Source organism: Arvicanthis niloticus, chromosome 6 (assembly GCF_011762505.2).
Source record: "Arvicanthis niloticus isolate mArvNil1 chromosome 6, mArvNil1.pat.X, whole genome shotgun sequence".
Classification (NCBI taxonomy): domain Eukaryota; kingdom Metazoa; phylum Chordata; class Mammalia; order Rodentia; family Muridae; genus Arvicanthis; species Arvicanthis niloticus.
This window is the reverse complement of record NC_047663.1, coordinates 2,651,217-2,667,627: the sequence shown is the minus strand read 5'-3', so window position 1 is coordinate 2,667,627 and position 16,411 is coordinate 2,651,217. Positions and strand designations below refer to the sequence as shown.

The 16,411-nt window shown below is 48.0% G+C and overlaps 1 protein-coding gene across 2 annotated transcripts in view; it reads left to right on the top strand.

The window, feature by feature from the left end:
• Rptor (regulatory associated protein of MTOR complex 1) overlaps window positions 1-16,411 on the top strand; it is a 297,297-nt gene that overhangs the window by 158,960 nt on the left and 121,926 nt on the right. For both annotated transcript variants that reach the window (XM_034505602.2, XM_034505601.2), the window contains exon 7: window positions 12,333-12,392. In XM_034505602.2, coding sequence (XP_034361493.1) covers window positions 12,333-12,392 — 60 coding nt within the window. The remainder of the gene's footprint in view (window positions 1-12,332; window positions 12,393-16,411) is intronic.

Here is a 16,411-nt window from a genome sequence, read left to right as displayed (position 1 = left end):
AATAGTGGATACGTATTGCTGTCAGTCTGCAGGCAGGAAGCCCAGGGTCCAGGTGCCAACAGACAGATGTGCTGTGCAGTCTGGGGTGATGGAAGCTGGAGACGTAGACTAGAGAGGATGAGCAGTGTCCTCCTCACATGTGGTGGGAAGCAGGACGAGGTAAGGGAAAGCCCTAGCTGGATTACTGCTGTCCCCTTGGACAGAGCTGCGCTAAAGGCCATTCTTAGTGCCTCCTTCCAGATCTTAGCATCTGCCGAGCAATGCAGGGGAATGTGTATATTCAGACCATGATGCCCATCCAGGAAATTAAAACCTAAGTGGGAAAGCATGGGGTGTGGACCACAACCAGTGCAGCACGGGCACTGCCAGTGAATGAGCACCAGCACGTAGGAGATGAGGAGGCTAGATACTTTACATTAGCTTCTCTCATAGTAAGAAAACTGTAACAACTACAAACCACTCGTTAAGGAGCTATGCTGTTGTGCTATTGGCTCAAAGCAGCTGAGATATGGGGCTCTCTGTCCACCTCAGTCTCAACGGAGACTCATTGCTGGGAAAGTTGGAAGAGTCAGAAACATCTTAGCCACCGCTTCACAGGAGTGAGGGCCAGGGACTGCTTGGGTATCTGAGCAGGAAGGCACTCCTATTAGGAGCATGCTACCCTCATCCACATGCACTCTCCTGAAGTAAATAAATAAGCTAGACACCAAGGAAGAAAAACCAGGCAAATCAATGAAGTGTAAATTAAAAGATGGCTCTCTAGCATAAGGTAGCAGGGATGGGTGTGTGGTGCAGACCACACATTGTGACTGCCTTGTGAGCAGTCGCTTTCGCATGAGGGTCTGTTTGGGACTCTCCCTGGTCATTTGACATAAGAACTGCCGGAGTGCCAGAGTAGAGATGAGTGAGGTGCTTGCTCCCAGGCTCTCTAGCATTTACCTCACAATACTTACGGCTACAGGACCTTAAGGGGCCTGCCCAAGAGTAGGTCCCTAGATTCTAAGGCCTGAGCCAGAGTTGGTACTTATCACTGATTGTTTTTAATCTATGTATTCATATATGTCTATATATGTCTGTGTCTGTGTGTGTCTGTGTTCACATGAGTCCAAATGTATCTCTGTGTGTATCTATGAGTATGTGTGTCTGTCTCTGTATGTTTTGAACCCTGAGCTTCATGCATGCTAGAAGCACACTCTACAACTAAGCTACATCACCGGCCGCTGCTGTTGATTCTCAAGTAAACATAAACTCTTGCCTTCAGTCCTGCCATCCCTAGACATCAGAGTCCAGGTGGTCCTGGATGTTCCCCAGGTCTAGCTTGTGATGCTGTTTGGCTCTGGAACCACCCTTCCTGTTCTGGCCCTTCCATGGGTGCCTGGTTCTCCTCCTGTGGTGGACATGCAGCTCCCACCTGGGTCCTCTCAGCATCTCTCTCACTACCTGAAGTGCTCTCTAGCTGTCTCTTCACCCATGAGCAGTGAGTGCAGGAGAGAAACTAATTGTGTTTGGTTTTCCTAATACACCAAATTAAGGCCTTTTGTTTAATCTCTATAATTCTGGATTTAAATGTCTGTTATCCTCATTTTATGCATCAAAACAGCTGGATATGAGAAGTTAGCCACTGTGTCCTCCAATTGAACAGTGGCAAAGCTGGGATTTGAACCCAGGACTCTCTGGATTTGCAAACACTGGTCATCATCACAGCTCTGCCTTAATAATGTCATCTTTGTACCTGCTAACATGCCATTCCCAACGAGCAGAGCCCTCCAGCATCCTGTGAGCAGACACTGAGATCTGTCACAGATCTCTGCTGTCAGAGACTGTGGCATTTTGAGTTGTGCCTATGCTGAAGTTACCTGACTGAAGCTGGGCCTATTCATGGCTCCTGCTGTTGCAGCTTCACCACAGTTTGTCACCAGCGCCCCCCAGGGGACTGCTGGAGGCACTTTAGGTACGAGGTGCTGCAGTCAGGGCTGACCTATGCCTCTCCAGCAGTAGCCTTTCATATGCATGCTAGTATGAAGCAATATATTCTGTGAGTGCATGGAGAGGCAGTCCTTTAAAACTCTTCCTTTTATGGGTTACTTTTTCTTTTGCTTTTTTACTCCCGTGCCGATTGTTAGCCTGGAAGCTTGTTGGAAAGCACCTCCCTTTATTTTAATTTATGCCTATCCCTCCCTCCAAGGTAAGCTACTGGGGCCTCTATACACTGAGGACTGATCAGACCACTAACTGCTACTAGCCAGAGTTGGAACTGAACACGTAGTGCTGCGGCCTCTGCCGGCTGGGTTCTGCTGTGTGGTACTTGTGCCTTTAGAATTCCATTGTGCAGCAAAGCTCTTTCCACGTTCTGTTCCACATCCCCTCAGGATGCTCTTGGTGGCCAGGGTGGTAGGCCTTCCCCTGCATAGTGCTGTCTTGCTGTATGTGTTTCCTTGTTTGTCCAGCTCTCCCATTAAGGGAACACTGATTGGTGGTCTATTAGAAAGAACCCATGTTAGTGTGACTCTCTGAGGAAGCAGAGGCTCTGAGGGTCTAAATGTTCTCTGGTCCACCCTTTCCCTTGGGTGAGTGAGTTTCTCTGCACCTCTGTAAGGACGGTGTTCTCTTCCCAGAAGTAGAAACAGTGCAGCTGCCCAGGAAGTACTGTGGAATGGCGGCTGTGAGGTTTGTGTCAGCCTGTGTGTATTAATAGTGTAATACACTGCCATTTACAAGGTACTTCCCACATGGCTTCACATGAAGCCATAGACTATGATTGACTGGGACCAGGTGCTTAACATGCCCGGCATTGCAGCCTGACTTAGAGCAGAGCTCACTGTGGTCCTTGATACATGCTCATACCAAAAACATACGTTCACTCAGGACTCCATCAGCTCCTTACACGTTCATTCAGGGATTTCTTTGCTCCTGCAGGCTTATTCCTCGTCACCTGTTTTCTTGGCCTCTATTTCCATTTAAGGCCCCTCATTTACTTCTCAGAATCCTTAAGGCTGCTTCGGATCACAGAGAAGGTGCTTTCTTCCTGCCGAGCATGGCTCCTTCCACCTGCAGTGTGTGCCTGAGTGCCAACAGCAATGATGGGGTTGTGTGAGAGAGAAGACAGCAGTGGGCCACAAGTGTGCGCGTGTGCACACGCATGCACGCACGCGCACGTGTGCATACACACACACAAAACCATGTGTTTTCAGAACGAGACTAGAATGTCAGAGAGTGGAGCTCTTGACCTCTGCTGCTCTGAAGCTGGGAAGTGAGACCACCCAGTACGTGTCACACGTGCAAATGTGTCCTCTTCAGCACACCCCAGGCTTACCTTCGAGGAGAAACCGCCCTGCTGAAGGCTGCGATAAGCAGACTCTGTGGGGCGTGCATGATCTGAGAGTTTCGTGTGCTACAGTGTATAAATCACTGTGAGAAAGCTCTGTCCTTTCCTACCAGTGTGCTTACCTGCTTCCAAAAGCCTCCGGCACTTAATGGAGGAGTACACCTGATGCTGAAGCCACAGACCAGGAACACAGTAGAGGAAACCTTGGCAGCACTTGCTGGAGGTGGATGAGACAAAATGTGCACCACACATGCTACACAACAGAGTCTACATCTAAGTTTAATTGGAAACTAGTCTGACCTTGCCTGCTTCAAGAACATCAGGAACTGGCTGCTTCTCACAATGTGTCTTTACCTCCCATCCCAGGTTGGTCAGTATTTCTGCTGATGATGATAAAAGTGAGCATCCAGCCCATGAAGGGCTCAGGTCCATGTCCGCTGTCATGGTTTCAGCTCCCTCTTCCTCTCTGATAATGGTTTTCCAGCCTCTGGCTGGACTTTTCTATAGAATCCTAAACCTGGGCATGACTGTCATCATGTCCACCTGCTTCTGTTAGGGCACTGTGCTTATGGCCGTAAAGCAGCCAAAATGTCTGGTACCAACCAACTGGATGACTGATGAATGGTCCATTCAGAAGATGATGTTAATGTTCAGATGTGTTCTGGAATGGGCAGGAGAGGAATGTGTATAAAGTCAGAGGTGGGTTCTTACCTGGGCCCCTTACTTAGCCATTTTCTTGGTTCTTTAGACCTTCTGAACATCGACGTTCTCTGTTAGAGTAACAATGACAAATGTAAACTGCCAGCCACAGATGGCAGGCAGGCAGTCCAGCTTCTGTGCTCCCGACCTGAAGGCACCTCAGAGCCATTGTGGAGGACACTAGGATATGCCTTCATGTAGAAGACTTAGGCATACACACCTTAAGAATGGAAGACATAGGAAGGGTGCCTTCGAGATAGAAGACTCAGCTTCAGGACTGAGAACTGATGTCTTTAGTTGCCCTGAGCTGGAGGAGGAGCTGGCAGGTGGAGACATGGATGTTTCCTTCTTGTTTTAGTTAGTTTTTCATTGAGAAATGTTTTCATTAATTAACTTTTAGTTGGCAAGTAAGAACACTACTTTGTCTTTGGCCATACATCTTGAGTCCCACTTTTTGCCTCTTCTCTAACACAGATCATCTTTTCCTTGCTAGATTTAAATCATATTGAACTTTTTCTAAAAAGGCCCTGCTTGTAGATGGTTTTATTTGCTTGCCTAAGCAGCATCACCCAACTTGTTCTACTCTTCTTGATCCTCCTGTGTCAGCATCCCAAGTTCTGGGATAAACTTGATGATTCTGAGTTTGTGGCACTCTCTCTGTCTCTCTGTCTCTCTGTCTCCCCTCTGCCCCCTCTCCCCTCTGCTCCCTCTCCCCTCTGCCCCCTCTCCCCTCTGCCCCCTCCCCTCTGCCCCCTCTCCCCTCTGCCCCCCTCCCCTCTCCCCTCTGCCCCCTCTCCTCCCCTCTCCCCTCTCCCCTCTCCCCTCTCCTCCCCTCTCCCCTCTCCTCCCCTCTCCCCTCTCCTCCCCTCTCCCCTCTCCCCTCTCCTCCCCTCTCCCCTCTCCTCCCCTCTCCCCTCTCCTCCCCTCTCCTCCCCTCTCCCCTCTCCTCCCCTCTCCTCCCCTCTCCCCTCTCCCCTCTCCTCCCCTCTCCCCTCTCCCCTCTCCCCTCTCCCCTCTCCCCTCTCCCCTCTCCCCTCTCCCCTCTCCCCTCTCCCCTCTCCCCTCTCCCCTCTCCCCTCTCCCCTCTCCCCTCTCCCCTCTCCCCTCTCCCCTCTCCCCTCTCCTCCCCTCTCCTCCCCTCTCCTCCCCTCTCCCCTCTCCCCTCTCCCCTCTCCTCCCCCCTCCCCTCTCCCCTCTCCCCTCTCCCCTCTCCCCTCTCCCCTCTCCCCTCTCCCCTCTACCCTCTACCCTCTACCCTCTCCCCCCCTCTCCCCTCTCCCCCTCTTTTCTCTCCCCTCTCCCCCTCTCCCCCTCTTTTCTCTCCCCTCTCCCCCTCTTCCCCTCTCTCCCCTTCTCCCCCTCTTCTCTCTCCCCTCTCCCCTCTCTCCTGTCCCCCTCTCCCCTCCCCTCTTCCCCCTCTCCCCTCTCACCTCTCCCTCCTCCCCTCTCCCCTCTCCTCCCATCTCCCCCTCCCCTCTCCCCTCTCCTGTGAACTCAGAACAGCTGAGAAAAATACTTGGTGTTTTCTGGGAGCCTCTTGTACAGTCGGTCCCAAGATGAAAACATGAGATTAACTGAGCGGATGAGGACTAGCACAGCCTACCTGACTGTGCCAGCCTCAGCACTCAGAACTTTCCTTGTAGACACCGCCTATTACATTAGCGAAGGAAGGGAGAGCATCTGTCTGCATCTCCTACCCTGATCTGTGTAAATGTGGGGGAGGAAGTGCATGGTCCCCAGCCTGCTTGCAGTTCCTCCCAACCAGTTTCTTTTCTCACTGTACTTTGGATGAGAGTCAGGCCTTGGCTCTAGACCACAGTCGTGCGGCAGTTTCAGAGTGACATCAGCTCACTCCCTGTGTGAAGGAGTTCCTCATGATGTGCTGCTCTCAGCAGGCCCATGGCCAGTCTCACTCTGGACCAGGCTTCTCATGGCTGCCACTGAATGGTAAGTGGTGGGAACATGGGCTGCTTGGTGCCCCTCTGTCTGGTTTGTTCATGTGATCTCCAACCTCCTGCTTATGACAATCCTAGAAGAACTTTCAGATGTCTTAACTCAAAAGAGCAGATCAGATGGCAAAAGGAAAGTGATTGAATGATCATGGCGGATTATGTTCTAAGTTCTTGGTTCTTTGGGATTTAAAAGAATTGTCTTTATTTTTTTTTTAAACAAGTTTTAGGGTCCATCTAAAACTTTTACAATAAAGCCACCCTCCCTCCTAGACAGAGGTAGATGGTGGCACACCTGTCTCTATAAATACCAAGTGCATTTATAGGATCTGGACACTTCTGCTTTGTCCCATCAGTGTGCAGTCAAAGAAGTATTACCCTAACTGAGACGGTATAAGGGGCAGAGTTCCACAGACTCCTCACCCTCCGACTGTGGCTTTCTGACAACAGTCTGGCGCTGTTCCTAGTCTGTCCATGCACAAGGTGCACGTGCGTCATGTGACTTGCTTACTAGGTGTAGGTCAGACTGGGGGGTGAGGAGTCTGAAACTGTCACAGACTTGGGGGCAGTTCCATGAAGGGGTAGTTCTGCCCTGCCATGTCAGATCCTGTCATGTGGGAATGTACCATGTGGTGAGATGTGTTCTGTCTCTGTGTTCAAAATTTACTCCACAGAAGGTGCTTTCGTAGGAAGGAGGATTGATTACTTCCAAGTCAGTAGCTATTGATACTCCCAGAGGAAAAATGGCGGGGAGGCAAGGGGTGCACCTTTGATAGTTTGCACCCTTCCGATGTATATGCTAGCCCTGAAAGATTTTCCTCCCTTCAGCTGCCTTTGTTGACTGTCTTTTTTTTTTTCTTTTTTTTTTTTTTTTTTTTTTTCTAATTGGAGAACAGTTTTCAGCCATCTGAAACAGTAGTGAGAGAAAGCCTACAATAGACAATATGGTGTCTCGGAAGTCACGCCCCTGCTGCTGGCTCCCTCCCAGCCTCTGGCCTAGCCAGGACGGAGAGGTCTGTGCAGGTCCACATTAAATGGTCTTCTGTCAGAGGAGCAGCTCATCTGTGTCTTCTAGCTCACTTGATTGTGCAGCAGAGAGAGCACCTGAGATAGCAAGTTCCTTCTCTTCCTGTGTCTAATCCTGGCTGTAGGCCTAGACACTGCCAATGGGAAGCTACTTTATACAGTTCAAAGTGATGCCTAAAGTTTGTAAATTAGCATCAAGGGAAAAATAAGAACATCTTAAAGACCTTACATGGTGGTTCCTTGGTGACAGACAGGATCTTACTCTGCACCCCTAATTGACCTAGCACTATGAAACCTAGGCTGGTATTGAGCTGTCAGCCTAGCCTCCTGAAAACTTGGATTACACTCTATTCATCGCTCTCTCTCTCTCTCTCTCTCTCTCTCTCTCTCTCTCTCTCTATTCAGCTGTTTGGCAGTGTTTGTTTGTTTATTTACTGTGTATGGGTGTTTTGCCTACAAATATGTCTAGTGCACCACTTGTGTGCCTAGTGTCCCTGGATCCCTGGGACTTGCAGTTACAGATGGTTATGAGCTAACATGTGGATGCTAGGAGTTGAACCCTTGGCCTCTGGAAGAGGAGCATGTTATTTTAGCTATCTCTCCAGCCAGACTTTATTTTTGAGTCTGTAATTAGGCGCTCAGTGTGAGGGTCTAGAGACACAGCTCTGCTCTGCCACCCTCAGCAGCTTTCCCCGTGACTTTTAGGGTCGTAGGCCAATCTGAGATTTGTAGCTTTGATGCTGAGAAGAATTTCAGGACCAGCTGGAACAATGATGTGGAACTGGAAGTTATACTAAAGACATTTTAATTTGAGTTTAAGTCTGAGTGGAGAAAGCAAAACACTTCAGGGAGAAAGACCATACCTAACAGTATGGCTTTGAGCTTCTCTGAGAAAGTAAGGCATACCTAAGTTCAGCTGGGCTCTTCAAGGGAGGTACAGACGACTAACGGTCTTAGCACTGGCCACACATACCAGCTATGTCTCTGAGGTTGCTAAGGAACCTTTGTTTCTTTTCTCTATTATTTGATGTGTGTGGCTGCTCTGGTAATGCCTTGGATGGAATTATAATGACAGGGTGAAATCTGGAGGCCCCGGGGCTGCACACCGTGCTTAGCTCATGTCCTTTTCTCCTAAGTGGGGTTTCTAGTGAGATTCCTAACAGTGTCAGGTTTGCAGCTGGTAAGGAGACTTGCCTCAGCAACTGTCAAAGGTGCTGGAACTCTTGCTTCTCTGCTGATGAGGAGCTCCTTCCCTGCTCATGTCCCCCCAGATTTTTATGCCTTTTCATTTTGCCCCATTTTATGACTGTTTTTCTGTGAGTGGAACAGAAGAAAGGGTTTTATAGGCAGAGGAGAGCTGCAGAAAGCAGAAACAAAAACCAAAAATGAATCAGAGTTTCTTGTGAGGCAGAAAATAGAAAAGAGATTGGTTAGCCTTAGGTCACCTCTGGTGTAAGGATTAAAGCAGGTTGGAACCTGATTGTTGGTGGCAGGCTGCAGCCGGCCTGCTGGGGGAAGTGAAGTCTCTCCTGCGGGTTCCTAGAAGGCAGGGTAAACAGCCCAGGTTCTGCTGCCGAGCAAGGCTCCAGTTTTTGATGATTAGCTGGTTTGTGTAGCTCCTTGGCTCAAAGCAGTGGCTCCTAGTACAGCTGCCACAAGAGGAGGAGTCCTCTCGGCTGGTCCTATGCCATCCTGCTGTCGTCTGGTGTCTCAGTGTGGGCTTCAGTAGTTATCGCCTCCCTTTGGTTTGTGTTTGTTTTTCTTTTGAAGACAACACATCTCACAGAGCTTCCTCATCAAAGCATTTTCTGTATCTCTTTCACCTTTGCCCTCTGACTCCAGAGTCATCCACAGCTGTGTTCCTTATGCTCCTAGATGGCCAGTTGTCTGAAGCTCTCTATGCTCGAGAACACTTCTGCCTTCACATTTATGTGGTAGTTTGGCTGGGTATAAAATGCTAGCTATGAGTTACTTTTCTTCAGTAATTTAAACATCCTCTGCCATTTTCCTCCTGCCTCCTGCTTAATCTGCTCATTTCTTTGAAAGTAGTGTTTCTATAAGTTTCCTATTTGTTTTTTCTTGTTGTTGTTGTTTGTTTTGACTTTGTATAATTTAGTTGTTTTTGTTGTTGAAACTGTCCTTGCTATGGTGACTAGGCTGGCTTGGAACTCTTGGCTCACAATCTCCCTACCTTAGTCTCCCAGATGACAGGCAGGAGCTTCATTCTGTTTCCCTCACTTACAGGTGTCTTCCATCTGTAGAGCAGGCTGAGAAATAAACCCTCACATGAGACACAGTGACAGCCAGCACACAGAGAACAGGGAGCAACTCTCAGCCATTTGGTTATTTCGTTTTATCTAATATTTTCACTCTATTTTATTTTGTTTAATGTTTAATATTTCCTACAGGCTTTCACTCTGTAACACATACAGGCCTTGAATTTGAAATGAGTCTTTGTCTGGGCCTTCCAAAGCTCTGATTTACAAGCATGAGCCACTGTACCTGACCAGTTGTAACAGACTCTTTGAGTCTTTTTTTTTTTTTTAAAGGCATTGCTTCTGCTTATCCCTGGCTGTCCTGGAATTTGGTATGCAAACTGGGCTGGCCTGTAACTCACAGAGATCTGCCTGCCTTAGACTCCTGGGCCACTGTGTCCAGCACCGAGTCATTTTGTTTCTGTAGTGTCTGCCTAGTCCTTTGCCTTCATTGTCCTGGAATACCCTCACCCCATGTAGAAGGAAAAAGGTACGCCAGGTGAGGTAGCTGTTATTTCTAGAGAACTGAGGCTGTTGGTGAAGGAACTTTGTGGGTTAGTGCTGACTTAAGCTGACTTCCAGTGACCCATAGCCTCGTTAGAGTTGCAGTGTCCATGCTTTAATTCCATGTCTGTGAGAATTCTGCCTTTTCACTATTATAAAAATGCTAATCTCGCAGTAAGTAGGCAAATGAGTTTTTATAACTGTGAAGTGCCTCTCACTTCCAGAGTCTGTTTTGGTATTTCCTCTGGCTTTTGTCATTGCGCCACTCACTCTGGAAGAGCCCTTGAAAAGCACTGCAGAGGCAGCTCACTTGGGATGGGTGGGTGGTGTGAGGGGTGAGCCCAGCAGAGGCTTGGTTGTGGGACTTGACCTTGTTGGCTTTGTTCCTTTCTCTAGGGTCACTCTTGATCCTGGAATAGGGTTTGTGTGACTAAGGCGGCATCCCTCTGGAGTCCACTGAGAGCCCTGAGCCTTATAGGGCCTTGCTCTGCTTTCTCCCCAATTAATAGCTTCAACCTCATGTTGCCACAGGGATCCTCACAGTCACATCCTGCCTGTGGTTGGTGAGTCAGCCAACGGGAGAGGAAGGTTTGGCTCCCTGCAGTCTAAGGTTATTTCTTGCAATTTCCTGGCAGCCTTCAGTGCTGATCTCTGATCCCCACCCCAGGGAATTTCGGCTACAGTTTCCATATGTTGTATGAATGTGCAGCCCAACAGGTTGTAGGCCTTCTAGTTTCTCTCCTGTTTGCTTTTTGGAATTACCAAGTGGCCATTTTTAATATTTTGTCTGGAGTTTATTATTGCTATTGACAAAAGAATTAGTCCATTACAAATGATTCTGTCATTACTGGACTCCAGACATCCCAGTCAATAAATCCATTATGGATGAGAAGACAAAATAATGAGGACTATGGCTCACTTAAATTCAGACCCAAAATGTGTCTCCTGGTGGTCATGCTTATCCAGCAGGAGAGCTTGATGTGGGCAGACACCTTTGGAGCTGTGTCTGTCTGTGCTGACTCCTAAGGGTGTGCCTGGAGGGACTGAGCAGAGGCCTCCAAAGGCCAGCAGGGCAATCTAGCCCAGAGCCTAGCCACCTATTTGACCAGATTCATCCGTTCCAGCTCCTTCATGCTGTAAAGGGGCTGTTCCCACTGTCAACAAAATGTGACCGTCAGCTTTATGTGCTTTGCTCTGTGAACCACAGTCCACTGGCTGTGGCAGCTCACTCCGCAGCTAACTCGCTCCTACTGCCTGAGCTGACCCTTCTTTCTTGAGACAGAGAACATGGCTGGGCAGTTGGAGCCATTTATCCATCTACATACTATCTACATGTTCTCTACATACTATCTACATACTCTCTTGGTATCTTTCTGTTCCTACATCTTTTTGTTTTCCTGCCTCTATCCCACTGCTGCCTCTGTCCTCCAAGCCTACTCACTCATACTTGTTTTTATCCTTTTCTCCTGGTTGTGTCCTGATGTTGTACTGAACACGGTGTCTGTATGGACATACAGTCCTGGTGAACCCATGGTAAGCTGCAGTCATTGGAACTGGAAGACACAAGCTCCGGACTGACTTGGCTTAGCCCCTGGCTGAGAGAGACAGGTAGAGAGAGCACCATGTGTTTTACCGGCAATGACGGGCTGGCTGAAAGCTGCCACTCACTGTTGCCTGTATCGCAAGCACGTGGGACATCGCCAGTGTCAGTTGTAAGCATATCTCTGCAAAATGCCTTGGAGACTGTTCACAGAGCCATCCTAGGTTGGGAGCTGTCTCATGCGCTATATTCCCGCTGCAGCTTTTGAAGGAGGCTACTGCTCTTAATTTTAAACACAGACAGTTCAAGCATTTTATATATCTATCTCCTACTAAAAACCCTGAGCTGCTTTTCCCTCAGTGCCGCCATTGATCCTGTTCTGCAGTGTGCCAATGGCTCTAACAGGAAAAAGATGGCTTCCTGCCTTCTGTCAGCACACACAAATTAGATAAAGCCCTGACATTTCTGTCCTGGCTTTTGAGGTTGGATCTGTCCACAGATGAGAAGTCCTTCAGCTCTGGCTCCTTTGACTTGTGATGATTAAAATGGCATGATTGAATCTGTGTTTCTTTGTCTTCTTGAAGTGGCATTTGTGTGCCTTAAAGGCAAGCACCCACTCCCCAGCACGAGTCCTCCTCCCTCACTTTTTTTTTTTATTATTTTATTTATCTACATTCCAGTCATTGCTGTTCCCCCCCATGGCCCCATCTTCCCTCTCACAGTTCCTTATCCCATAGGAAGAGAGGCAGAGTGGGGAGCCTCGCTCACTACAGCAGCTCTCAGCCAGAATATTGCTTCACGTCTCAGCTCCTTGTTACTCTCTGGGACAAGGCTCCACTGACTTGTCATAGCCCTTCCCCCTCCTGCTGGCTCTGTGTGCTCTCCACGACAGTGGGGGGTGCTTCCGAACCCCAACACTGCAGGACTGAGGAAGCAGTGACTCTTGTCCCCACTCTTACTCTGTGCTTTTCGTGCTGCTGTTCTCGTGTTTCGTGCTCCATTCATGCCTCTCATGTTCTCTTCTGTCTCTGCAGGTTTTGCATGCAGAAGTGTGTTAGTCTGGTGCCTGGAGTCACACTGGATTTGATAGAAAAGTAAGTAAGATCTGAGCCCTGGTGCTCTTCTGGATCTGAGTGTCTCCCTTTTCCTGCTTGTGTCCTGAGAATCCCGCATGTGGGCGTGGGGTTCTTCCTTTCATGTGGGTCTATCCTTTGTTCTCTGATGGTGGCTCTGCTTATGATGGTTACACAAGTGCTCGCTGTTAGAGGAGTGGACATGGGGCAGTGTTAAAAGAAATGATAAGAAGCTCAGTTCCTTTGAATGTTTAAAATGCTGCAGACTGCACTGAGGCAGAGCACAGCTGCCTGCTGGGCCCATCTGAGACTGACCTCATCTCCTTTAACTTAGTTAGGCCTTCAGTGTGTGTAGCCTTTTATCTCCAGCCATGTTACTGTCTGGGGCAAACCCATTCTAGAAGCAGAGCTAGGGTGTGCACAGTGTCAGAACCTCTATTCCCTCCTGCTCGAAGCCTGCTAAGGTCACTGAGAAGTCTCTTCCTCTCTTGTTCTGATTTCTTTCCTTCTGAAATAGTATCTCATGACTAAACTTGGCCTGCATTTGACTCTACCCTGACTTGTGTCAGAAGTATGGAAAACTCGGTGGTGAGGGGGGTGGGGTGAGACCCTATATCTCCCAAGGTACTTGCCAGATAATTGTTTCTATGTTGTGATACACATGGGTACATGTGAAAATGTTCAAGGCATGAATTTATTAAAGTAGGTGAGAAAAGCAAATCTACCGCGTGGATCTCACTAGAAAAGTTCCCTCCCTTTGTGAGGAACCAGGTCAAGGTCCTGTGCTGGCCTCCTGCTGGTGCGTGCTTACAGTGTGGCTGCAGAGAGCACGCAGAACTGCACACATGTTTACACCCATCTCCCACACCAGTGGAAGGGAAAAATACACACTACAATGTGTTTTCATTGTTGCAAACTTTGACTATAAATGCATAAAGAAGCATAAGACCCTAGGATTGAGGTTATGGATTGGGGCACACGTAGTGTCTATAATGTCCTGGATTTGATTCCCCAGCATTGCCCAATAAAAGAAGAAAAATGACTGTAGTTTCTGCTGTATAGTAAGGAGGGGCTTGAAACAGGCAAAGGAACAACAGTGGTAAGGGATTCTGACTTCTCCGTGTGTGTGTGTGTGTGTGTGTGTGTGTGTGTGTGTGTGCGTGTGCGTGTGTGTGTGTGTGTGTGTGCGTACCTGAGTGTGTGTATGTACCTGAGTGTGTGTGTGTGTACCTGAGTGTGTGTAAGCACGTGTGTGTACATATTACAGGAACTTGCTATGTATTTATTACAAAAATGTAGCAGGTAAAATACATCAACAGCTTAGTCTAAGAGTCATCAGAATGTAGTGAGGACATTATATGCCATTTGAGGCTAGTGTTTCCTCTTGGATTTTGAATCACTGTCTAAGCTTCAGGGTTCTCTCCTTCACAAACAGGGCAGATAACATGGAAAAGTAGTCTGTGGGTGGTGGCAGGGCACATGGAAGGCTCAGTCATCCCTCTGCCAAGCAGGACTTTGTCTTATCCATGGTTTGGAAGCCACAACATGATCCACAGCAGGATGGGTACTGGTAGACAGTGGAGCTGGGCAGGTGACACTGCAGAGCCGTTGACAAACCTTCCTTCAAGAGCTAAGCAGGCTATCCTCAGTCAGACACATAGATGGCCAGTTGGCCTGCTACAGACACAGTGGAAAGAGGCCGGGGCTTCAGATGTCACTTTCTCAGTTACAGTCTGACAAACTCTGGTGCTGTCTTTTAGTGTGTCAGAGTGTCACCTAGGAACACACTTGTGGACACACACACTTGGTGATAGGACCCATGGATGGGATGGTGACATGTAGGCACATGTCCCTTTCTGTTGTAGTCTTTTTTTAAGATTTACTTATTTTATATATATGAGTACACTGTCTCTGTCTTCAGACACACCAGAAGAGGGTATTGGATCCCATTACAGATGGTTGTGAGCCACCATGTGGTAGTTGGGAATTGAACTCAGGACCACTGGAAGAGCAGTCAGTGCTCCTAACCACTGAGCCATCTCTCCAGCCCCCTATCTGTTTTATTCTTGATGGTTACAAATGTTGTACACATGTCATCAGGAACCAAAATGATGACTATATTGAGACCAGCAGTCAGTGCAACAGCAGGGCTGGGCAACACTGATTCACGTGCTCCTCAGAGAGTCTTGCCATCTGTGCCTCAGCTGGGAAGGGCTATAGATAATGCATTCCTCAGAAAGTCTACCTGGTGTGTTCCCACCCTTGGAACTGCAAGGCTGAGTGGTGCTGGAGCTCTTCCCAGGTTGTGACCACATAGACAACAGTGACCCTATCACCTGGCCACTTTATTCCCAGGGTCTTACCCTGCAAAAATTAGGCTGGGATGATAGCTCAGTGCTCAAGAGGACTTGCTCTCTTGCAGAGGACCCAGGTCTGATTCCCAGCAGCCACAAGATAGCTCACAACTGCCCGTAACTCCAGTTCCCTGGGATCAGCTGCCCTAGTGATCTCTGTAGGCATCAGCTTCCATGTGGTACACATTCCAACACTCAGAGGCACACGTATACATAAAGTAAATTGTTTTTAAAACAAAAAGAAAAATGAAACCTGCAGAATATTCAGATGATGTTACATGAGTATTACACAGCGCTATGAACAAGAAAAGAGAAGATCTCAGACACACCAGAGAGCTAAATGTAAGACTTGGCAACACGGACTAGAGGAAGCACTGGAACTAAGGTACAGGATTTTATAGGTCAAGATAAGAAACACAGAGAGAGGACAACAAGAAAGAAAAGAGAGAGGAAAAAAAAAAAAAAGAGGGAGAAGACAAGAGGGAGTAAAACCACAGGCCAGGAGAAACCACAAGTAACGAAGGGTCTCGTAGCTGGAGAAGAAGGCAGTATAGTGCTAGATCTACCCAGTCTAGACACATAGCTTATAAATGTAATAACTGAATTGTGTGTTTTTTATGCAGGCTTATTGGGGTTAAAAATTACTACAAGACACACACACACACACACACACACACACACACACACCACAGGTAGTTGCAGAAGCCAATCTTCAAGAGTCTCATTCTGGAAAAGACAGACCTATGGGATGGGAGAGCAGGTTTGTCAGGTCAGGACTGTGGAGGGTGACCGGAGGGACCAGTAAGAAGGAAATGTCCTACCTGCAGCCTCATAGAAGGTTTTCTATGTTTAAGCCATAGAGCTCACACCAAAGGAAGTCATTTTGCTATGTATCAGGGAAAAAATGAGCCATCTCTCCAGTGGTCAGTCTTTTGCTTATTTGTTTTTTAAGTTAAAGAAATGAATGTATTGTCATAAGAGTAGTCAGGTTTCAGAATCCACCTAGCAGAGAGGAACTGTGGTTTGAGAACATAGACATTTGTGGGTCTCCCCTTCCTCAGAGGTCATCAGCCAGCAGCCCAAGAGAGGGAGGGGGTGGAGCAGGGTTCAGACAGCGTGTACGATGAAGTAACTTCTGGATCAGCCTCAGTGAGACAGCTCAACTTTATTTGGGTAAACAAGGGCTGTATAGATGTTTGGGGAATGGATAGGGATTTCCAGGGTGAGTGTACATTATTGGCTAGGGCAGGAGGTGCTGGGAATGCTTCATTTACATGAAAGTGTCTTCTTCTGGGGAGAGAGGAAATTGAACCTTAATCTAGCTATAGGCTATGTGACTTTCCTCCTCAGAGATTTTTGGGATTACTGGTAGGAAGGAATGATTGATCATAACATAGTACCTAATTATCATATGGTAGGAAGGGCTGAGTGGGACTTATGTGTTGAATTGTGCAGCACTTGCAGGAAGCTTTGTGTGGGGTCATCCTCTAGATAAGGTCAGGCAGAGAAGAGGAAGACCCACTGAGAAAGGGAGTCCTTCGTTTTGCACCAAGCTCAGCGGGCACATGGTAGACTATGACCTTAAAGCAGAATCTTCAATAGACATTGGGGTTGGAGTGACACCATCATGCAATGTTGACTCCATGTGGTTGGAGAATCAATCCAGCTCCAGTTGTGAGCTTTCAA